General features: G+C 48.4%; 1 protein-coding gene across 2 annotated transcripts in view; it reads left to right on the forward strand.

The window, feature by feature from the left end:
• CPZ (carboxypeptidase Z) overlaps positions 1-22,401 on the forward strand; it is a 99,161-nt gene that overhangs the window by 25,989 nt on the left and 50,771 nt on the right. For both annotated transcript variants that reach the window (XM_075570058.1, XM_075570064.1), the window contains one exon: positions 7,478-7,693. In XM_075570058.1, the coding sequence (XP_075426173.1) occupies positions 7,478-7,693 (216 nt within the window). The remainder of the gene's footprint in view (positions 1-7,477; positions 7,694-22,401) is intronic.

Raw genomic sequence — 22,401 nt, forward strand, 5'->3', positions numbered from 1 at the left:
CACTTGTTGAGGATCACATCAATACCTTGCTGTTTACCTGGTGTCAAAAGTAACTAAAGCTGCAGATGTTTGTCATTTCAAAAGCGATTTTATTCTTACAAAATATTACATAACGCTCAAACATAATAATACATTCATTGTTTATATTCCCTTAATGAGTTTTAAGAAATCCTTAGCCTGTTTGGACATTCATGATTTCTGCTCATCACTAAAACTGTTGTCGCTGAAATAAGGTTTGTTGGCTAATAGCACTGATCTAGTTTCATATTTAAGAAATGTTAAAGTTGAGAAGGAGCAAAAAGAAAAAAAGGAAAAAACATAAACGGAGATGAAATAAGCAGGAAATTATCAACATTCAATTCCTGATTGAATTAAACACTATATAACAATAGAAAATGCTAAGACAGGAAATTGTCTATGCAAATATGGCAACATATCTAAATACATGAACATAGTAACATTTTCTTTGACATATCCACCGTGTTCATTCTAGACTAGTAGTTGTTGTTATGAATTGCATACAGAGCTACAAAAATGTGGTATCTCTATTAATATATATATATATATATATATATATATATATATATATATATATATATATATAGCAACTGTAAATATTACTGTATGTTCATTTGCATGTCTTAGACAGGTCTGCAACCCTGTCTTTCCCCATTGTCACCCAGCATACAGCACTTCCACTGCAGCAAGGGATTCTGGGAAATGACATGCAAATGAGCACTCAGTGCCACCTTTTGTCTCAAGCTCGTATTACACAAGCCAATCCTCAAGCCAATGCATGCTGTTTTAAACACAGCTTTTAAACAGAGGCTGGGATGAGATGCAAAGCCATTAGACCTACTCACATACATGTTTCAACCTTGATGGGTATCATCAGTGTGAGGCTGGTCTTAATGGCTAGAGCAGGTTTGAGACTAGACTAGGTAATCACCACTGTCATTAAGGTTATGGTGGGTAAAAAAAGTGACAAAAACCCTCCACAGTAAAGCATAAAGCAACTGTAAATATTACTGTATGTTCATTTGCATGTCTTAGACAGGTCTGCAACCCTGTCTTTCCCCATTGTCACCCAGCATACAGCACTTCCACTGCAGCAAGGGATTCTGGGAAATGACATATATATATATATATATACACTGGCGGCACACTTTATTAGAGTGCGGCCAGTTCCGCAAGCCGGGAGATTTCCCGGCTTGCTAGTGGCATCCCCTCGGCGTGCCGCGCGTCACCGATGCGCGGTCACGCGTCATCGGGAGCCTGCGCCCCCTGCACGCGCGTCCAGGGCTCCCCGAGGGAGCCCTGGTGTCCCGCGATGTGGGGGACGGCGGCAGGGGGTTCCGGGGGACCCGGCGGACCCAGAGAGGAGAGGGGGAAGCCCCGATCGGCGGGCCTCTCCGCCGAGGCTTCGGCGCGCGCCCGGGACATCCCGGCGCGCGCCAGGTTACTGTCGCGGCCGAGAACGGGCAAATGCTCGAATAAACTCGGCCGCGACAGTATATATATATATATATATATATATATATATATATATCATACAATAACATCAATAGGTAATAAAGCAACAACACTCAGCAATTCAAAATAAAGAAAGTAAGATTTATTTTTTTAATATATATATAATACTGATCTGTACAGATACTGAGGGATATGTTTCAAAGTATTGTAGGTTGAAAAGTGGGCAAAAAATATCTAGATTTATCAATGAAAGACAATACGTTTTTTATATAGAGGTGTTATTTTCTGCTCTTTGTGTGTTTGATAATTAACGCCATTTTTAATGCTTTCTATGCATTCTAAACGTCTCTCTAGCCTCCTTTCAATTGTGTAGTTTTCCAAACATGTTTGACTGTATATTAACTGTTTGAGTGCCAAACTTTTCTGACACTTGGAGGCAACAGACATGTTGTCCTATAACAAAGAAATTTATCGTGATAAAAATATTTACTGTGATAAATATCTGATCAATGGGAAAGACATCACATTTGAAAATTAATGTTGAAAGGTATTTAGTTTTAAAATGTAATACAAGTGTAGCGCAGTTTCCCCCACCACTGAGTGTGTGGTGCTTTACCTGTGGCTCAGAGGAGGCCTGAACCTCCGCTGCTGTTAGCCTGTGGTGTACCTGGATCATCTGGTGATAGCGCCTCCACCCGTGAGGGATCCTATCAATGTTGGATAACCTCGTCACAGGACAATGTAATAAATACACACTGGGTATGGTATAAGATTTACTGAACAGGCAATAACAATAACAGAATACAGGCTTCACAGGGCCATACCCCCACACAGTGCCCCCAACGACCGTGCCTGTCTAAGGGCCTGTCCCTGTACAGCCACAACCTTACAGGGGAGTTGGGGCCTTGCTGGGGCCTAATAGGGCGTCTGTGGCCTAGTGCAGGGGCCACAGATACCCTGCACATACACCCTTAAACTTCAGCGTCCAAGCTCCGACTAAGAAAATCAGGCAGTAGGAAAGGAAATCATGGGGGAGTGTTCTGTCTGGGGAGAGGTGTGGCTGTGGCTACAGTCCTCCAAGACAGCTCTATGCTGTATTGCCAGGGATTTAGACCTAGACATCTGACGTCACTAGGGGGCGCCATACGGTCGCTCTGACGTCATCAGGTGGGCGTCAACGTTCTGGTTATGTGGCAGAACACATAAGAGGGGTGAGTATCAGTGGGGTGGTATATATTTTGACTGTTTTCTTGTGTTTGGTAGTCTTCACCTTGAGAAAGGCAGTATTAGACTGCCGAAACGTTGGACTTTATGGCATATTAAACCTCCTTTTGAGTAAGACCGTGTGCCCACTTCTTCTTCTTCTTTGTATAGCCATATGTCTCCAGAATCATGTAATCCACCACTCCTGTGAATTGTCTGATTTGTCAGATGCAATAACTGGGCCCTTTCTGTCACTCTTCAGGTTAATGGATCTAATTCTTTGGGAGAGCTACTGTGTATTTTGAGTCACTGGAATGTAGAGCTAATTGCAAAGAGTATAAATGCACTAAGGGATTGGTTTATCAATGTAAAGAAAGCATAAAGAGACAAGTGTTGCACCATTTTCTGCTTGCATTTACATACAAAATGTGTCCTACAACTGACACAAATTGTTCGTCAGGAAATTTTACACTACTTTTTTGACGTAGATAGAATATAAAAATTCCAATAACCAGACACAGAATTTGATACATCATCGTATAATGTGTCTGTCATGTAAATCCTCCTATTGCTGCTCCCATAATCACAAATTGAGATCCAACAACATTTGGATCACAGACCTTCATACGCCATGGAAAGAACCAGAAGATGAAATGTGTAATTCTGCTTTTATTGTGAACCAAGTTCCTTTGATATATAACTATACCTAAGATTACTCAATGAGCAATCTGTTTAACAAATGCATGCATTTTAAATTATGTAGAAATGTTGTGGCAAAATTTAAAAGAATGCCAGTTAATTACGACATTTTTTTTACATATGTTTTTACATATTTTATTTATTTATTAAATGTTTTACCAGGAAGTAATACATTGAGAGTTACCTCTCGTTTCAAGTATGTCCTGGGCATAGAGTTAAATTATTAAATTAACTAATTAATTTATTAAATTATGTTAAAGAAAGTATTATTATACTATTGTCCATTCAGTGTAATTCCATAATGTATAGTGTTGTGCTTTGTGCCTGCGTTTCCTTGTTTTCCCTCCTGCGTTATACTGTATCGCAGTGGTTCCCAAACTTTTTCGGTTCAAGGCTCCCCAAGGCAATCAGGATTTTTTCAAGGCTCCCCAAGGCGATCAGGATTTTTCCGCGGCGCCCAAAGTAAAAACAAAGGTGTATATACATACCTAACAGTTGCAGTGCGCAGTTGGTGTCTCTCTCAGGCACACACTCTCAGACACACACTCACTCTCTCAGACACACACTCTCACTCTCTCAGACACACTCTCACTCTCTCAGACACTCTCACATTCTCAGACACACACTCTCACTCTCTCCGACACACACTCTCACTCTCTCAGACACACACTCTCACTCTCTCAGACACAAACTCTCACTCTCTCAGACACACACTCTCACTCTCTCAGACACACACTCACTCTCTCAGACACACACTCACTCTCTCAGACACACACTCTCACTCTCTCAGACACACACTCTCACTCTCTCAGACACACTCACTTTCAGACACACACTCACTCTCTCAGACACACACTCACTCTCTCAGACACACACACTCTCTCTCAGACACTCTCTCTCTCTCAGACACACACTCTCTCAGACACACTCGCTCTCAGACACACTCTCTCTCAGACACACTCGCTCTCAGACACACTCTCTCTCAGACACACACACTCTCAGACACACACACACCACTCTCTCTCTCTCTCAGACACACACACTCTCTCTCTCTGACACACACACTCTCTCTCTCTGACACACACTCTCTTTCTTAGACACACACTCTGTCTCAGACACACTCTCTCTCAGACACACTCTCTCTCAGACACACACTCTCTCTCAGACACACTCTCAGACACACTCTCTCTCAGACACACTCTCACTCTCAGACACACACTCTCTCACTCAGACACGCTCTCTCTCACTCAGACACACTCTCTCACTCACTCTCTCTCACTCCCTCTCTCTCTTTCACTCAGACACACTCTATATCACTCAGACACACTCTCTCTCACTCAGACACACTCTCTCTCACTCAGACACGCTCTCTCTCACTCAGACACACTCTCTCTCAGACACTCTCATTCTCTCAGACACACTCATTCTCTCAGACACACTCTCTCCCACACTCCCAGACACACACACACACACACACACACACACACACACACACACACACACACACACACACACACACACACACACACACACACACACACACACACACTCCCAGACTCTCCCAGACTCTCCCAGGCTCTCACACACTCTCCCACACTCTCCCAGACTCTCACACACGGACACACACTCTCCCAGACTCTCACACACTGACACACACTGATACACACTCTCCCAGACTCTCACACACTGACACACACTCTCCCAGACTCTCACTGATACACACAGGAGGGGGGGAGGGGAGAGGGAGGGGGGGGAGGGGGGAAGAGGGGAGGGGGGAGCAGGGGAGAGGGAGGGGGGGAGGAGGGGGGGAGGAGTGGAGAGGGAGGGGGGGAGGAGGGGAGAGGGAGGAGGAGGGGAGAGGGAGGGGGAGGAGGGGAGAGGGAGGGGAGAGGGAGAGGGAGGAGGGGAGAGGGAGGGGGGAGGAGGGGAGGGGGGGAGGAGGGGAGAGGGGGGAGGGTGGAGGAGGAGAGAGGGATGGGGGGAGAGGGATGGGGAGAGAGAGGAGGGGAGGGGGAGAGGGGGGGAGAGGGGGGGAAAGGCAGGAGATCCTTGCAGGCAGCTCCCTGCACACAGTCACAGATACACACACACATATACACACACAGATACACACACAGATAAACATGCACAGATACACACACACAGATACACACACACACACACAGATACACACACAGATACACACACACACACACACACACACACAAAGATACACACACAGATACACACACACAGATACACACACACACACAGATACACACACACACACACACACAGATACACACACACACACAGATACACACACACACACAAACACACACAGATAAACACACACACACAGATACACACACACACAAACACACACAGATAAACACACACACACACACACACACACACAGATACACACACACACACACACACAGATACAGATACACACACACACACACACACACACACACACAGATACACACATACACAGATACAGACACACACACACACATACACACACACACACACACACACACACACACACACACACACACACACACACACACACACACACACACACACACACACACACGAGAGCAGTGGAGAGCAGAGGCAGCGACGGATGTGAGTGACTGGGGGGAGGGGGCGAGGGGGGAGGGAGATGAGGAAAGGCAGGAGATCCGTGCAGGCATCTCCGTGCACACAGTCACTGGATAGGCAAATGTACAACCCCCCCCCCTACCTTCTCCTATCACCCGGGGCAGAAGGGGACGGGACACCGCGCAGCCACCAGCAGACAGAGGAGCCAGGCAGAAGGCAGACATATACACTCACCGTTTGCTCTGCCCAAAGCGGAAGCCCCGCCCCCGGCTTCCTCTGACCTGCATCCAATCCCCTGCGGCCCGGCCAGCATTAAGGAGGGATGGTGGGGTGGGATAATCGGAGGGATGGTGGGGAGGATAATCGGAGGGATGGTGGGGAGGATAATCGTTGGGATGGTGGGGAGGATACTCGCGGTGCCCCTCTAGGCAAGCCATGGCGCACCAGGGCGCCGCGGCGTACAGATTGGGAACCACTGCTGTATAGGATGTATATACATTCTTTGTATCAGCCCTTGTTTGAATATCAACAGGTTCTGCTTTTTGTGGTTATTGCACCCGCAGATACCACATCACTTATGTGATATTCACCCCTATACCTATCTACCATATCTCCATCTCGTCACTGGGGTATTTTAACTACAGTGTATATATTGTGTCACATTTATCGTCGGATTTTACAGTTAATTAAAGTTTATTATTTTTTGTTCTGTGTTCAGCAGTACTGTGGTACGTGCTGGTGGTCTGTTCCCATTTGAGGGTTTTTTGTGGTAACAGTCACTATACTGTTACTTTAAGTATAATTATTTCTCTACCCATATCGTGAGTGCAGATATGTGGAGCTTTGAGTGACCGCCTGAGGTCACTTACGAGTGTCGTGTAGAAAGCCAGTGCATCAGAAAAAACAAGTCCTGTTTGGCATAATAAACTGAGGTTTAGGATAAACTCCTTCAATGTAAGCATATAGCATAACGAAGCCCCAATAGGGTTAGGGGACTAGTACCTAATGCCAGCGGCACAATAAATAAATAGTACAGACCAACGTCCCATATATCAGAGAAAAAAGGGGTACAGCGACCCACGAAGTGAACTCACTCAGTTTCTCCTGGAGTATCCAATCTCAGAATCTTCATAGGCGTGCAATCTCCCAGGTGATGGCAGAAACAAGTAGAAAAATAAGGGGACCCCTGCTGTGGCCTAGGGGGGGACCTTTTTGTCCACTTTTTATGTAATAAATCTATTTTTTGTTGCTTAAAACCGTGAGCCTCCTTCTGTTACTTTGGGCAGTGCACTGCCTTATTTTTCCACTTACACGTGTCTCCTATAATTCTATAATGTATCCTAATTGTTAACCATTCAGTTATTTATTTTCCTATCTAAAATAATATATAAAACATTTGCAGGATATGGTTTAATGTTATGTTATTGTACATGTAAAAAAAGGGTTTAAAGAAAATATAAACATACCATTTTTATTATACATAAATTTAATGCCATTTTTATTTTTTTTCCAGCGAATGTAGAAATAACACCTGAAGATCTCCCTCCTGAAATGCCTAGCACTTTCATTCATTTTACCCACCACACCTACTCACAGATGGTCAGTGTTTTGAAGAAGACTGCAACCAGATGTTCTCAGATCTCCAAAACATACAGCATTGGACGTAGTTTTGAAGGCAAAGATCTTTTTGTAATTGAGTTTTCAAGTAATCCTGGTAAACATGAAGTTCGTAAGTATCAACAATTCTCATTATTCACACCAGATTATGGTGACATTAAAGGAACTGATAACCATGTCAGACTCTAATAATACATGCAGCAGTTAATGATCAGATAAGGTCCAACATGAGAGTTATTTTGGGGGGGAATTATAGTACACTATAGTGCTGATGACAGTACACTTGAAGAAGGTAGCTGTGGTTTTTTTCAAAACTTTGTGCACTATTACGTCATCTGTGAAAAACAGTGTTGGTCCCCAATAAATTATCACAATGTACAAGGAACCTACACTTCCCCATGACCAATACAGCTGCTAGAACCTTGAAAAATGGGCCTAATTTCATTAATATGCTAACCTGCATATCTTGCACCCAAGAAGTATGTTACCCAAGGCTGGAATACCACTGTTTTATGTACCTTCACCTTCTTGCAATGGAGTCTCTGATTAATCATACATACTGTATACTTATTAAGCAGTGACTATCGAACACTCAAGTTCAGGGGCATAGCTATAGCACGGGCAAAGCCTGGGGGCCCACACTCTTGGTGGGCCCTCTCTCCAACCCCCCCCCCACCCCCATTGGCGGCCCATTGTTCTCTTCAGACAGGTGGGGGAGATGGTATGCGGCGGGCCCCCAGCAGAGGAATCAGCACCTGTTACACAGGCAGAGCAGGGGAGGAGCGTGCTCTAGCAGCAGACACCGGAAGTAAGAAAAACTTCCGGGTCAGACCACTAGAGCGCGCTCCTCCTCTGTGTAACTGCTGCTGATTCCTCTTCCGGCTTCTCTTTAACACCGGACCACCCACAGGTAGGCATGGGGGAGGAGGGGGGAGAGAGGTGATGATGGTGTGGGGGTGGGGGAGAGAGGATTATGATGGGGGATAGAGAGGGGTGATGATGGTGGTGGGAGAGAGAAGTGTAACGGGTTTTCCCCCACCCACTCGCAGATAATACTGTGGAGGTGTAGGAACATGCAAGGTTACTCAGGTGTGGTGCATTACCTGTTGGCTCACAGGAGGGCTGAGCTTCCGCCACGGGGAACCTGGGGTACATATATCTTATACATCTCTAGGTGCAACGCCTCCACCTGGGAGGGATCCCAACGGAGTGGGAGGAGGCCCTCACAGGAAACAACCACACAAAGCGAACAAATGTAAAACAGGACTGGCTTTACTGCATAACAAACCGTATCTACATACATCAACACAACCTTCATACGCCACGGCGGACGCTAACCACACTGGGCGTCACGGCGGACGCTACCACCTCTGGCGTCACGGCGGACGCTAATCACACTAGGCGTCACGGCGGACGCTACCACCTCTGGCGTCACGGCGGACGCTACCACCTCTGGCGTCACGGCGGACGCTAACCTCCCACCGAGTGACCCCACCCCGTGTCCAGTAACCCCCACCCAAATGTCTCGCACCCCCAAAGTCAAATACCACTGTGCATGTGTATGTGTGACTGCGCAGCCACTATGTCTGGTGATAGGCCTGGTTGGTGCACGTGAGTTGCAGGTTACCTGCCCGGGCTCCAGCCACGGGTACCGCGATATCACTGGAGATCCGCCTGATCCGACGTTGTCGTCCACACCGCGTTGGGTGAATTCCAGCGCGGATAATATCACCTTAGTCCCAGGGTCTTTGATGGTGTTCTGAGCCCAGAACCCACCTCGCAGGGCCGCGCGGCTTTCGCACTGTGTCCCTGACTAAGCTACCAATAAATAGGGCAGTGTCCCTATCTAGGGCCTGTCCCTATACTCCACAAGCTATTAAGTGGCTCAGGACCTAACTGGGGCCTGGGGGCTGCTGGCCTAATGCAGAGGGTCACTGACCCCTGCATCCACCTCTTACCCCTAGCTGGTCCGGATCCTGACTCCTGCGTGACTGCAAAACCCCGCGAAAAGTATCTCTTCTTTCCCGGGCAAATCCCTCAGCCCTATTGGCTCCCTGGCGTCAGGTGTCTCTGCCCCTATGCACCCTGGGGGCTGGCAGTCTATTCTCGCGCATGCGAGAGCTATCTGGGGCCTCCCGTGCTGTCTCCTGCATCTGCGCATGCGCAACAGCACTAGGCATGGCGGCGCCCTGCTTCCCGGCCGCCGGGGACCCCAGCAACGCGATCGTGGCCTCGGCAACCGGCCCGATCGCGTCCCCGGCAACCGCCCGTCCGCGTCATGGCAACCGGCCGCACATCCACACCGCGCGCTACAACGGGGAAGGAGGGGGTGAGTGCGCGAGGGGGGACCTGGCTACATCCTCCCCCTGGTGAAAACTCCAACGTCCTCGCTTGGACCACATAACTTCCCACCAATGTACAAAAATTATATAATAAAAATGCAATAAAATATATAACTTAGCACAGTTATAACTCTAAACGAGGTTGCATAACTCGGTGAGCATCACAATCACAGACTGTATCTTACTCCGAGAACACTGCTGAGCCTCATAATGGGGTGCCCCCATTTGATCATAGGTTACCCGAGTTGGAGGGTACCTGGCCCTTTGGCTCCTACGGAGTTGTTCTTCAGCAACTCCCTTTGGGGAGTAATAAGTACAGTCCTGAGGCTCAGCCTCTTCCCTTGAGGGGAGAAATGTCTCTGAACAGTGTCTGTTAGGCACAAAGCACGGGCTCTGTGGATCCAAAGGCTGGCCTGTTGGTGCCACCTTAGTAGGCATTGGCCTACGGGGCCCCTTACCCGTAGCTCCTCCGGGAGATGCCCCTTCTGTGGAATAGTCCCTTTGAGAGGGTCCCTCCATAGGGTCTTCAGGAGTTTCAGAGTGGGTCTCGTTATTTACAGTCTCTTGACCCACCTCTGATAGATCGGACTCACCGTTGAGCGGTGTGGCCTGTATTTCTTCTTCTTCGTCTCCCACTTGGGGGATAGGGAGAAGGTGATTACGATGCCAAACCTTTACCCGGCCGTCTGTGTCTTTGATGCGATAGACCGGGAGGCCGGGCATCTGTGACTCTACCTCATATACGCCATCTCTCCATCGGTCTGCCAGTTTAAGTTTTCCGGGGACTCCCAAATTACGAAGTAACACAGCGTCCCCAGGACGTAACTCTCGATACTTGACTTTGTTGTCGTATCGTCTCTTATTGCCAGCATTCAGTTTAGCTGTAGACTTCTCAGCCTGTTGGTAAGCTCGCTGCAAACTGTCCTTTAGCCTTTGCACATACTTGAAATGGGTAGCATTGTGTATCCCATCCGTTGAGACTCGAAGACGCACATCTACGGGGAGACTTGCCTCCCGCCCAAACATGAGGAAGTACGGGGAGAACCCAGTGGACTCATGGCGAGTACAGTTGTACGCGTGTACCAACGTTTCTACGTGACGACTCCATTCTGTTTTCTGCGTTCCCTTCAGAGTTCCAAGCATGTCCAACAGGGTCCTGTTGAATCGTTCTGGCAAAGCATCTCCTTCGGGGTGGTACGGAGTCGTCCGGGATTTGGTGACGTTCAGCATTTTAAGTAATTCTCGGATCAGAGTACTCTCAAAATCTCGCCCATGGTCGGAGTGGAGTCGATTTGGAAGACCGTAATGAACGAAGAACTTTTCCCATAGAACTTTCGCGACCGTGATAGCCTTCTGGTCTTTTGTGGGGAAGGCCTGGGCATATCGGGTGTAATGGTCCGTGATGACCAGCACGTTACCGATACCTCGGCTATCAGGTTCGATACATAAAAAGTCCATACACACCAAGTCCATTGGACCAGAACTCTTCAGATGGGCCATGGGAGCTGCTCTGGTAGGCAACGTCTTGCGTTGAACGCACCGGGCACAACGGCGGCAGTGTTGTTCCACCGCTTCCCGCATCTTGGGCCAGAAGAACCGGTCTCGGACAAGCCCAAAAGTCTTCTCTACACCGAGATGCCCGTGTTCATCGTGTAGGGACTTCAACACCAGGTATTGTAAGTTCTTAGGTAGGACTAGATGTCTCCTATCCGGGTGGTTGTGGTATTGCACCACCCGATAGAGCAAGCCATTGTCTATTTCAAATTTATCCCATTCTCGCATGAGTAAGGCCACCAAGTCATTGGGCGCACGTTTCAGAAGGGCTGGGTTCCTCTTTTCAACGGCGTGCCGGATGATACTAGCGACCGGATCTCGAATTTGGTAGTCTACCAGATCTTTCCACCGGAACACCTTGTCATGCGTGAGGTGCATCCCTTTTGGGTCGCAGTAGGCGGCGGGGACAGCCTGCGACTGGCATCCCAAGGAGTCGGCCACTCGTAACTCGGAGAAGGCCACTTGGTCATTAACTATGGCTGCAATTTTACACATAGCCCGCACTCCGGGGCCGGGAAGTTCTTCCCATTCCTCGTCATTGGGGGTAGCGAGTAGTCCTGGCCTTCGAGAGAGGGCGTCCGCCCCAATATTCAATGGCCCCGGCTTATACTTCAAGGAGAAGCGGTAGTTACTGAGGGCGGCCTGCCATCTGTGGCCGGCTGCATCTAATTTGGCCGACGTATTGATGTACGTGAGGGGATTGTTATCCGTCCTTACCTCGAAGGTGACACCGTACAAGTAATCGTGGAGCTTCTCGGTGATCGCCCACTTGAGAGCCAGAAACTCCAACTTGTGGACGGGGTATCTCGGCTCACTGGGTGTCAGACTGCGGCTGACGTAGGCTACAGGCCGAAGACCTTCGGGGTGCTTCTGATGCAGGACAGCACCCAGTCCATTGAGACTGGCATCCACATGCAGGACATACGGTTGTTCTGGGTCAGCATATGCAAGCACTGGTGCTTCAGTCAGACTTTTCTTCAAGTTCTGGAAGGCCCGTTCACACTCAGGCGTCCACTTATCGCCAAACGGTTGACGGGCCGACGTGGCCTTTCTCCCAGTATCTTCAGGGTATATCTTCAGCAAGTTGTTCAGGGGTTTAGCTCGACTAGAGTACCCTTCCACGAACCGACGATAATACCCACAGAAACCGAGGAAGGACCGCAGTTCCGTGACATTATCGGGATGCGGCCAGTTCACCACAGCTTCTATCTTGGCTGGATCAGTAGCAATCCCCTGGGCAGACACGATGTGTCCCACGTAGGTCACCGAGGTGTGACAAAACCTACACTTGTCGAGTGATAGCTTCAACCCTTCTTGGCCAAGACGATCTATCACCTTCAGCAGCCTCTCCTCGTGTTCTTCTAAGGTCTTCCCGAAGACAATGATGTCGTCCAGGTAAACCAGACACTCCAGGGGAATCATGTCTCCGATAGTCTTTTCCATCAACCTTTGGAACGTAGCAGGCGCCCCACATATACCTTGGGGCATACGGGTGAATTGATAGAATCCCAGGGGGCAGACGAAAGCTGTTTTCTCCTGGTCTTCCGGCGTCATGGGCACCTGATAGTACCCTGATCGGAGGTCAAGCACGCTAAACCAGTGACTCCCATTCAGCGCATTCAGGATCTCTTCAATGCGCGGAAGGTTGTATTGATCCGGGATCGTGCGATTGTTCAGTGTTCGGTAGTCGATACACAGTCGTACGGACCCATTCTTTTTCCGCACCACCACTATGGGCGACGCGTAAGGTCCTCGTGATTCCGTCACAATCCCAGCGGTTTCCATGTCTTGTATGGCGTTCCTCACATCGTCCACATCCCGAGGGGCAAGGCGACGAGAACGTTCCCGGAACGGAGTGGCATCACTCATCCGAATGGTATGTTGGGCACTGCGGCTGCACCCCACATCCATCTCGCTCGTGGAGAACACATGTCGTCGTTGCAGCAACTGGGTGGTCAACCGCTCTTTCCACTCTGTGGACAGCGTTGACTCGCCGAAATTGAAGTCCAGATCGACTATCCGCTCGTGCGCGGCCGCCGCCTTCACCTGAGGCGTGGCTCCCACCGGGCTGACCGGATATATGCATCCCAACTTCTGGTCAACATCAAACTCCATCGGAAAGGGGGAGAGATTCTGCACATACACGTGGGTTCGAATAGGGATCTTAGCCGTCCATTCCCTCACTTCGGGTAGTACTCTATACCCTCGCTGAACCTCTTCTTCTTCAGGCTCACTCTCCAGCGAGAACAGTTGGTTGTTCTGGTCTCGGTCAGGATAACAACACCAGACGGCCATCTTTTGCACTCCCCCTGGTAATATGGTCATCAGTCCTCGTTGACGATTGTAGAGGTCCCCATGACGCTCCAAGGCATATACCCGGTGGCACTCTTCTCGTAAGATGGGGTCTAGGAGCGAATCGGCCAGCGGCAACTCGTTGGTCTCTTTCAAGTAAGCTCGGATTATAGCCTGCACTATGTCCAAATTGGTTCCCAAGATGATGGGGTATTTGCAATGGTCGTGGGGCTCCGGGCATACCATGGCCGCTACCTGCATAGGGTGCTTCTTGCCGGTGTTCAGTTGGAGTATGTCCAGCTGGACCCTTGCAATCCCATCGATGGGGTAGTCTTCATTACTCAATCCCCTAACCTTCATATGTTCGGCCGGCCTCAGAGGGCAGTGTTGAAGGTGCTGGTCATAGAACTTGCGATATATTATGGTCACTTGTGACCCGGTGTCCAATAGAGCTGAGGCGTATATCCCTTCTATTACCATGGGCACGATGGCCGCGGGGCCCACTTGACTGCAAGCTTCACCGGGTGAGGCGTCCTCACTGGGGCCAGTGTCAGCAGGGGAATCCGTGGTTCCCTGAGGGGTGTTCACCTCAGGCTCGACGGTCTGGGCTCGGCATACCATCGATCGTGCTGTGCTTCTTCTGTCAGGAGGTTTTTCTTCCGGTTGGTCCTCCTTCTCCGGACAATAGTACGAGATGTGGCCCTTCTTCCCGCAGTTGTAGCAAGATACCTCACGGCGGTCCGGTCGACCCTTATACGTGGATGAGGACCGCTCAGAACTACGACTTTCCCAAACAGACGACTTGGGGGTCGCTTCCTCCTCTGGTGTGGAAGGTTTCTTACTCTTTGGGGCCGAGGGGGCCACAGGGTCATTCTTGGGGGTAGTTTTGGGTTTCTTTGATTCATGGAAATGGCGCTGCACTTCATGGTCTCTTATGTAATCCATTAGTTCCCCGTATTTAGGGGATACTGCCGCGACCGGGGCGGCCCGCATCATTATAGCTATGTTGTGGTCAGGCAACGACCCCTTGAGTAGCTGTTTGAACCGGTATCGGTCCGCTTCGGCCGCGGAAATGATATGCTTGTCCAGGAGGGTGCCCAGGGACAGCTGTAGGTCACAAACGAAGGCAGATAAATCTTGTCCTTCACGTTGTCGGAGGGCTTTGAATTGAGCCAGTAGCTCATCTTCGTCGTCTTTTCTGGCAAAGTATTTAATTAGCATTTCCACTAGTTCCTGGGCAGTAACTTCTCCTTCCACGCTCCGGTGCGCCCGCACTAACCGAGCGGCGGGGCCTTGGAGGCACTCGACCAGTATTTGTCTCTTGCTGGCTTCAGAACACGACCACTCCTCTATGATTTGAAGCGTATGGTCCCTCCATGCCTTGATCCCCTCTTCTCCCGTGGGCGTCGGCAGAATCCCAGAGAAAGCCTTGAGTTTCCGGTAGTTATGTGCTTGCGTCGAAATGGTTACAGCTTCTGCTAGTTGGGAGGCTATCGTGTTCACGTCAAGATTCCCACTAAGGGCCTGACTACTGCTCCCCGTTCCTATGCTAGGCATGGTTGGGGTCCCGCCAAACCGTTGATCAGGGTTGGGTGGGATGAGCGGGCTCCTTGCCCAGCTGGCGGTACCTCCTAATCCGCTTGGGGTGAAAGAGACCCTAGGGGGGTCCACCCGGTGAGGTGTACTGGTCACTCGTTGGCTCGGGTGTAATCCAGTACTGGTGGACGCTTCTTCAGGAGTTGAGAGTCAGCGTAGATCATGCGGCAGTCCTCTGCGGAGGGCTCGGGTAGGTTTAATACATGGGGGGCCGTTTCTAAGCATATGTCACTCATGGTGAACAGGAGACAGGTGATCCCCCGGCCAGCAACATCCAGTTTATAGTCTATCACCCGGGCGGTGGCCAACCCCGGGCAACTTCTTACTTGCGTGCGCACTGTAGATAAGTCTGTATCAAGTGCTACCCTGGTGACTGCAACCGCGCGTCTTGGTGCGCTAAGGCCCAGGCATGGACATCCTGCGGTGACGGCACGGACATGATGAAAATGAATCGGGCAATTTAGAAAAAAAAACGGAACAGGGCACCCCAGGACTTACTCTCAGCAGCGCCTCCAAATGTAACGGGTTTTCCCCCACCCACTCGCAGATAATACTGTGGAGGTGTAGGAACATGCAAGGTTACTCAGATGTGGTGCATTACCTGTTGGCTCACAGGAGGGCTGAGCTTCCGCCACGGGGAACCTGGGGTACATACATCTTATACATCTCTAGGTGCAACGCCTCCACCTGGGAGGGATCCCAACGGAGTGGGAGGAGGCCCTCACAGGAAACAACCACACAAAGCGAACAAATGTAAAACAGGACTGGCTTTACTGCATAACAAACCGTATCTACATACATCAACACAACCTTCATACGCCACGGCGGACGCTAACCACACTGGGCATCACGGCGGACGCTACCACCTCTGGCGTCACGGCGGACGCTAATCACACTAGGCGTCACGGCGGACGCTACCACCTCTGGCGTCACGGCGGACGCTACCACCTCTGGCGTCACGGCGGACGCTAACCTCCCACCGAGTGACCCCACCCCGTGTCCAGTAACCCCCACCCAAATGTCTCGCACCCCCAAAGTCAAATACCACTGTGCATGTGTATGTGTGACTGCGCAGCCACTATGTCTGGTGATAGGCCTGGTTGGTGCACGTGAGTTGCAGGTTACCTGCCCGGGCTCCAGCCACGGGTACCGCGATATCACTGGAGATCCGCCCGATCCGACGTTGTCCTCCACACCGCGTTGGGTGAATTCCAGCGCGGATAATATCACCTTAGTCCCAGGGTCTTTGATGGTGTTCTGAGCCCAGAACCCACCTCGCAGGGCCGCGCGGCTTTAGCACTGTGTCCCTGACTAAGCTACCAATAAATAGGGCAGTGTCCCTATCTAGGGCCTGTCCCTATACTCCACAAGCTATTAAGTGGCTCAGGACCTAACTGGGGCCTGGGGGCTGCTGGCCTAATGCAGAGGGTCACTGACCCCTGCATCCACCTCTTACCCCTAGCTGGTCCGGATCCTGACTCCTGCGTGACTGCAAAACCCCGCGAAAAGTATCTCTTCTTTCCCGGGCAAATCCCTCAGCCCTATTGGCTCCCTGGCGTCAGGTGTCTCTGCCCCTATGCACCCTGGGGGCTGGCAGTCTATTCTCGCGCATGCGCGAGCTATCTGGGGCCTCCCGCGCTGTCTCCTGCATCTGCGCATGCGCAACAGCACTAGGCATGGCGGCGCCCTGCTTCCCGGCTGCCGGGGACCCCAGCAACGCGATCGCGGCCTCGGCAACCGGCCCGATCGCGTCCCCGGCAACCGCCCGACCGCGTCATGGCAACCGGCCGCACATCCACACCGCGCGCTACAACGGTGAAGGAGGGGGTGAGTGCGCGAGGGGGGACCTGGCTACAGAAGTTATGATGATGATGATGGTGGGGGGAGAGAGAAGTGATGATGATGGTGGGGGAGAGAGGTGATGATCATGGTAAGGGGAGAGAGGTGATGATGGTGGGGGAGAGAGGTAATGATGATGGGGGAGAGAGGTGATGATGATGGTGGAGGAGAGAGATGGTGATGATGGTGGGGGGAGAGAGGTGATGATGGTGGGGGGAGAGAGGTGATGATATTGGGGAAGAGAGAGGTGATGGTGGTGGGGAGAGAGGTGATGATGGTGGTGGGGAGAGAGGTGATGATGGTAGGGGAGAGAGGTGATGATGGTGGGGGGAGAGAGGTGATGGTGATGGTGAGGGGAGAGAGTTGATGGTTGGGGGAGAAATAGGTGGTGATGATGATGGGTGAGAGAGGTGATGATGATGGTGGGAATAGAAAGGTGGTGATGGGGGTGGAGAGAGGTGGTGATGGGGGTTAGAGAGGTGATGCTGATGGGGTAAGAGAGGTGATGATGGTGGGGGGAGAGAGGTGATGATTGTGGGAGGAGAGAGAGGTGATGATGATGGTGGGGGGACAGATGTTGATGGTGGGGGAGATGTGATGATGGTGGAGGGAGGGGGAGAGAGGAGGAGGCCAAAAAAGGGGGAGAGATGCTGATGAGGGGGAGAAATGATGATTATGATGGGGAGGGATGATAATGGGTGATGATGCAGAGGAGGGATGAGGTTGAGGAGGGATGATAAGAGCGAGGATCAGAGAAAGGATGGGGGAGGGAGAAACAAATTGCAGTCGGTATTAATATTAATGGGGAAGATAGAATGGCCTAAAAAGGTCAAGTTGTGCGCCTTGCACTACACCAATGGAGATATGGGGAACCAATAAATTGTGAATGTGTGGTGACGGAACAAAAAACTGCAATAAGAGTGCGAAGGTGGTGCTGGCAGGGATGGGGTTAATGATAAGCAAAGAAAAGAAAGAAAACTCCCTAATAGCCGCACAAGAGAACACCTATACCTATATTAAAAATTACTATTTATTAATAAATGATTAAAATATATTTATTGCAGCAAAAAACTAACGTGAACCAAAGTGATTAAAATAAATTAAAAACGGAGGAGGTAACCGTATGCCTAGTTCAAACTAACAGTGTATGCTAGGAATAACTATTTTAGAATGTCCCACTGCTATATGATTATACTAACAGTGGTAGTTATACCAATACAGTTCTATATAGTTTGAGGACTACACCTAAATGGAGAGTATAGCTTAATATAGTGTGTGTGCTGAGAATAATATAGTATATTTGTTGAGCCAGCTAATGCTAGTATACGGATATATACACACACATATGTACCAGACCAACAGGTTCAAAGGTAAATGAACCTAGAGGTCTGTTATGTTTAGCAAAACAGCTATTTCAAGATCACAAAGTATGTGTCTTGTACTCTGAACCATGACAAATAGGAGAGTAGTCAGAGTGTTGTGCTTCCTTTAACTAACTTTAACTTTCTCTAACTGAGAAAACGCAACAGACCTCTCCGATATAGCCAGCGCACTAGGTGGTGACGCTTAGCCTGCCCAATGGGGACCTGAAATTTATTTTGCCCGGGGGCCCCGTTCATGTCTATCTACGCCATTGTGCATGTTTCACTGTTTTATGATACTGGATACCATAATATACTTTAAGAGCCTCAAATGTGCTTTTCATAGAAAAAAAGAGATGTGACTAATATAGCCCCCACTTTAAGATTATTTACATTAATTGTGATATTTTCAGTGAAGCCTGGTCACCTCGTATTATTAGCCAAAAGTATTGTTGTGACGGGGAGGAAGGGGTTAATAGCAGATTTGCTATGCATTACTGTGGTTGCCCTGTGCCAGCCATTTTTATTCCTCATTTGCAGGCCATTCCCTGCCTGCAAGGGTAAAAGACAAGATGCATTGCTTGCCATACTCTCTAACCGACACATGATGGCAGTCTAGAAGCCGGCATTTCAATGAGAAATACTAATTCTAGAACGAAAGCACCCAGAAACCTGATTTTTGAGGTGCAAATACAGTGTAAAAATGATATTTATGCGCATGTAGTTGTTCAGTTATGACACAAACGTAACATGTTGTTAAATTAAGTGCGTAAAAACTCCAGATCTTAAATGTAAGGCAGGAGCTATTTCTTGTAAGTCCAAGCAGGAATTCCGTGGACATACAGCTGTGATATGGGTGAATGAGCTTCGGTATTTTTATGATGGAGCCTCAAAGATATCGAGCTGATTAGCATCTTCCTGTCTAAAAGAGTGTCAGTTATGAAAAGACCCAGCAGACCCATAATGTATACAAAACTGACATACTGATGCACAGCAGATGTCAGGCTAGTGACCCCTCCGGGTCAAAAATCAGACTTAGTGGTGCCAAGAAATGGGTGTAGCCCAGGTATGCTAAGTGGCATGGGCGTCAACCTAACCCATGCGCCCTGCCCACCGGACAGCCATTTTGACCGGTCTTATGAACTGTGGGTAACTTGCCTATTCGTGGGTTGTTTTGTTCCCACGAGGGGGATTGGATCCACATGTTAAAGATAGCTTTGGCCAGTCTATAACTGTGGCTCCCCAGGTATCCCCAGTGTGATTCCTGAATTTTAATCCATGATGTAGAGATGCAAGACTTTGTTCCAGCACAGCAGCAATCAGTCCAGGAGTGAAGGGGTTAACAACAACATAACCACAGGACTTTTAAAACCAAGGCTGCATTTCTTGCACTGGCAAGCAAACGACAATTTATTTCGTTCCAAGGACAATTTATTTTGTTCCCTTATCCCAGTGAGTGTTGTTTTAAGTGTATTCTGCAGATGTCGTGTGTTTGTCTATTAAGGAAATAAATCACAATTTATTTCGCAACTTGTTCTGTTCAATCAAGTACCCAGAAATATAAATGTGTTGAAAAAGTTGGTGTCATCGTGACAATTGTCTTTCCCAAACTATTACGGTCGCTTTATTTGTTCAGAAGATTTGTAAGATTATCAAGTCACTTCTTGTGCAACAAGAAGAATGTGTCTGTAAATATTGTAGAGCTCTAATGCTTTTTTTCAAAGTAAATATAGATGATGGGTTGGTAATATATATATACAGTGGTTGACAAATCACCAAAAAATCTACTCGCCACACAAAAAAATCTACTCGCCACCTAGTACCAAACGTGTGCTGCTTGGGCCAATATTTACTCGCCCGGGGGTTAAATCCACTCGCCCGGGGCGAGCAAATGTATAGGTTTGTCGAACACTGTATATATATATATATATATATATGTATATATATATATATATATATATATATACATACACACACACAGACACACACAGACACACACAGACACACACACACACACACACACACACACACACACACACACACACACACACACACACACACACACACACACACACACACACACACACACACACACACACACACACACACACACACACACACATATATACACACAGTGGTCGACAAATCACCAAAAAATCTACTCGCCACACAAAAAAATCTACTCGCCACCTAGCCCGGGGTGAGCAAATGTATAGGTTTGTCGAACACTGTATATATATATATAGGGAACCATGTTAAAAATGGTTATTGAGGCAAAAAGTGACACTGTGTGCTCATTTGCATGTCATTTCCCAGACTCCCTTGCTGCAGTGGAAGTGCTGTATGCTGGGTGATAATGGGGAAAGGCGGGGTTGCAGACCTGCCTATGACATGCAGATGAGCATACAGCTATATTTGCATATTTGCTTTCCTGTGGAGGGTTTTTGTCACTTTTTTTACTCACCATAACTTGACTCAGTGTTGTGGTTTGGCCTATCCCATAAGCCTCTCTTGCATTCCCAGTAAAATCAACCCCACACTGATGAGACCCATCAAGGTCGAAACAGCTGTCTGTGGGTGGTTTTCTGGGTATGCACCTTAACCCTGGCTGTGCTCAAAGCTGTGACCATGCAGCAAGCTTAAGCCTATAGGGAACCATGTTAAAAATGGTTATTGAGGCAAAAAGTGACACTGTGTGCTCATTTGCATGTCATTTCCCAGACTCCCTTGCTGCAGTGGAAGTGCTGTATGCTGGGTGATAATGGGGAAAGGCGGGGTTGCAGACCTGCCTAAGACATGCAGATGAGCATACAGCTATATTTGCATATATATATATATATATATATATATATATATATATATATATATATATATATATATATATATATATACAGTTAGGCCCGTAAATAATTTGACACTGATACAAGTTTTGTTATTTCGGCTGTGTACCAAAATAAATTCAAGTTACAGTTAAATAATGAATATGGAATTAAAGTGCAGTCTATCAGCTTTAATTTGAGGGTATTCACATTCAAATTGGAGGAAGAGTTTAGGAATTACATCTCTTTAATATGTAGCCCCCTCTTTTTCAGGGGACCAAAAGTAATTGGACAATTGACTTAAAAGCTGTTTCATGGACAGTTGTGGGCTATTCCTTCGTTATTTCATCATCAATTAAGCAGGTAAAAGGTCTGGAGTTGATTCCAGATGTGGCATTCACATTTGGAAGCTGTTGCTGTGAACCCACAACATGCGGTCAAAGGAGCTCTCAATGCAAGTGAAACAAGGCATCCTTAGACTGCAAAAAAAAAGAAAATCCATCAGAGAGATAGCAGGAACATTAGGAGTGGCCAAATCAACAGTTTGGTATATTCTGAGAAAAAAAGAACACACTGGTGAGTTCTGCCACACAAAAAGGCCTGGACGTCCACGGAAAACAACAGTGATGGATGATCGTAGGATCCTTTCCATGCTAAAGAAAACCCCCTTCACAACATCCAGCCAAGTGAAGAACACTCTCCAGGAGGTAGGCATATCATTATCCAAGTCTACCATAAAGAGAAAACTTCACGAGAGCAAATACAGAGGGTTCACCACAAGGTGCAAACCATTCATAAGCCTCAAGAATAGAAAGGCCAGATTAGACTTTGCCAAACAATATCTAAAAAAGCCAGCCCAGTTCTGGAACAGCATTCTTTGGACAGATGAAACTAAGATCAACCTGTATGATGGGAAGAAATATGTATGGAGAAGGCTTGGAACAGCTCATGATCTGAAGCATACCACATCATCTGTAAAACACAGTGGAGGCAGTGTGATGGCATGGGCATGCATAG

The sequence above is a fragment of the Ascaphus truei genome, chromosome 1 (assembly GCF_040206685.1).
Source record: "Ascaphus truei isolate aAscTru1 chromosome 1, aAscTru1.hap1, whole genome shotgun sequence".
NCBI lineage: Eukaryota > Metazoa > Chordata > Amphibia > Anura > Ascaphidae > Ascaphus > Ascaphus truei.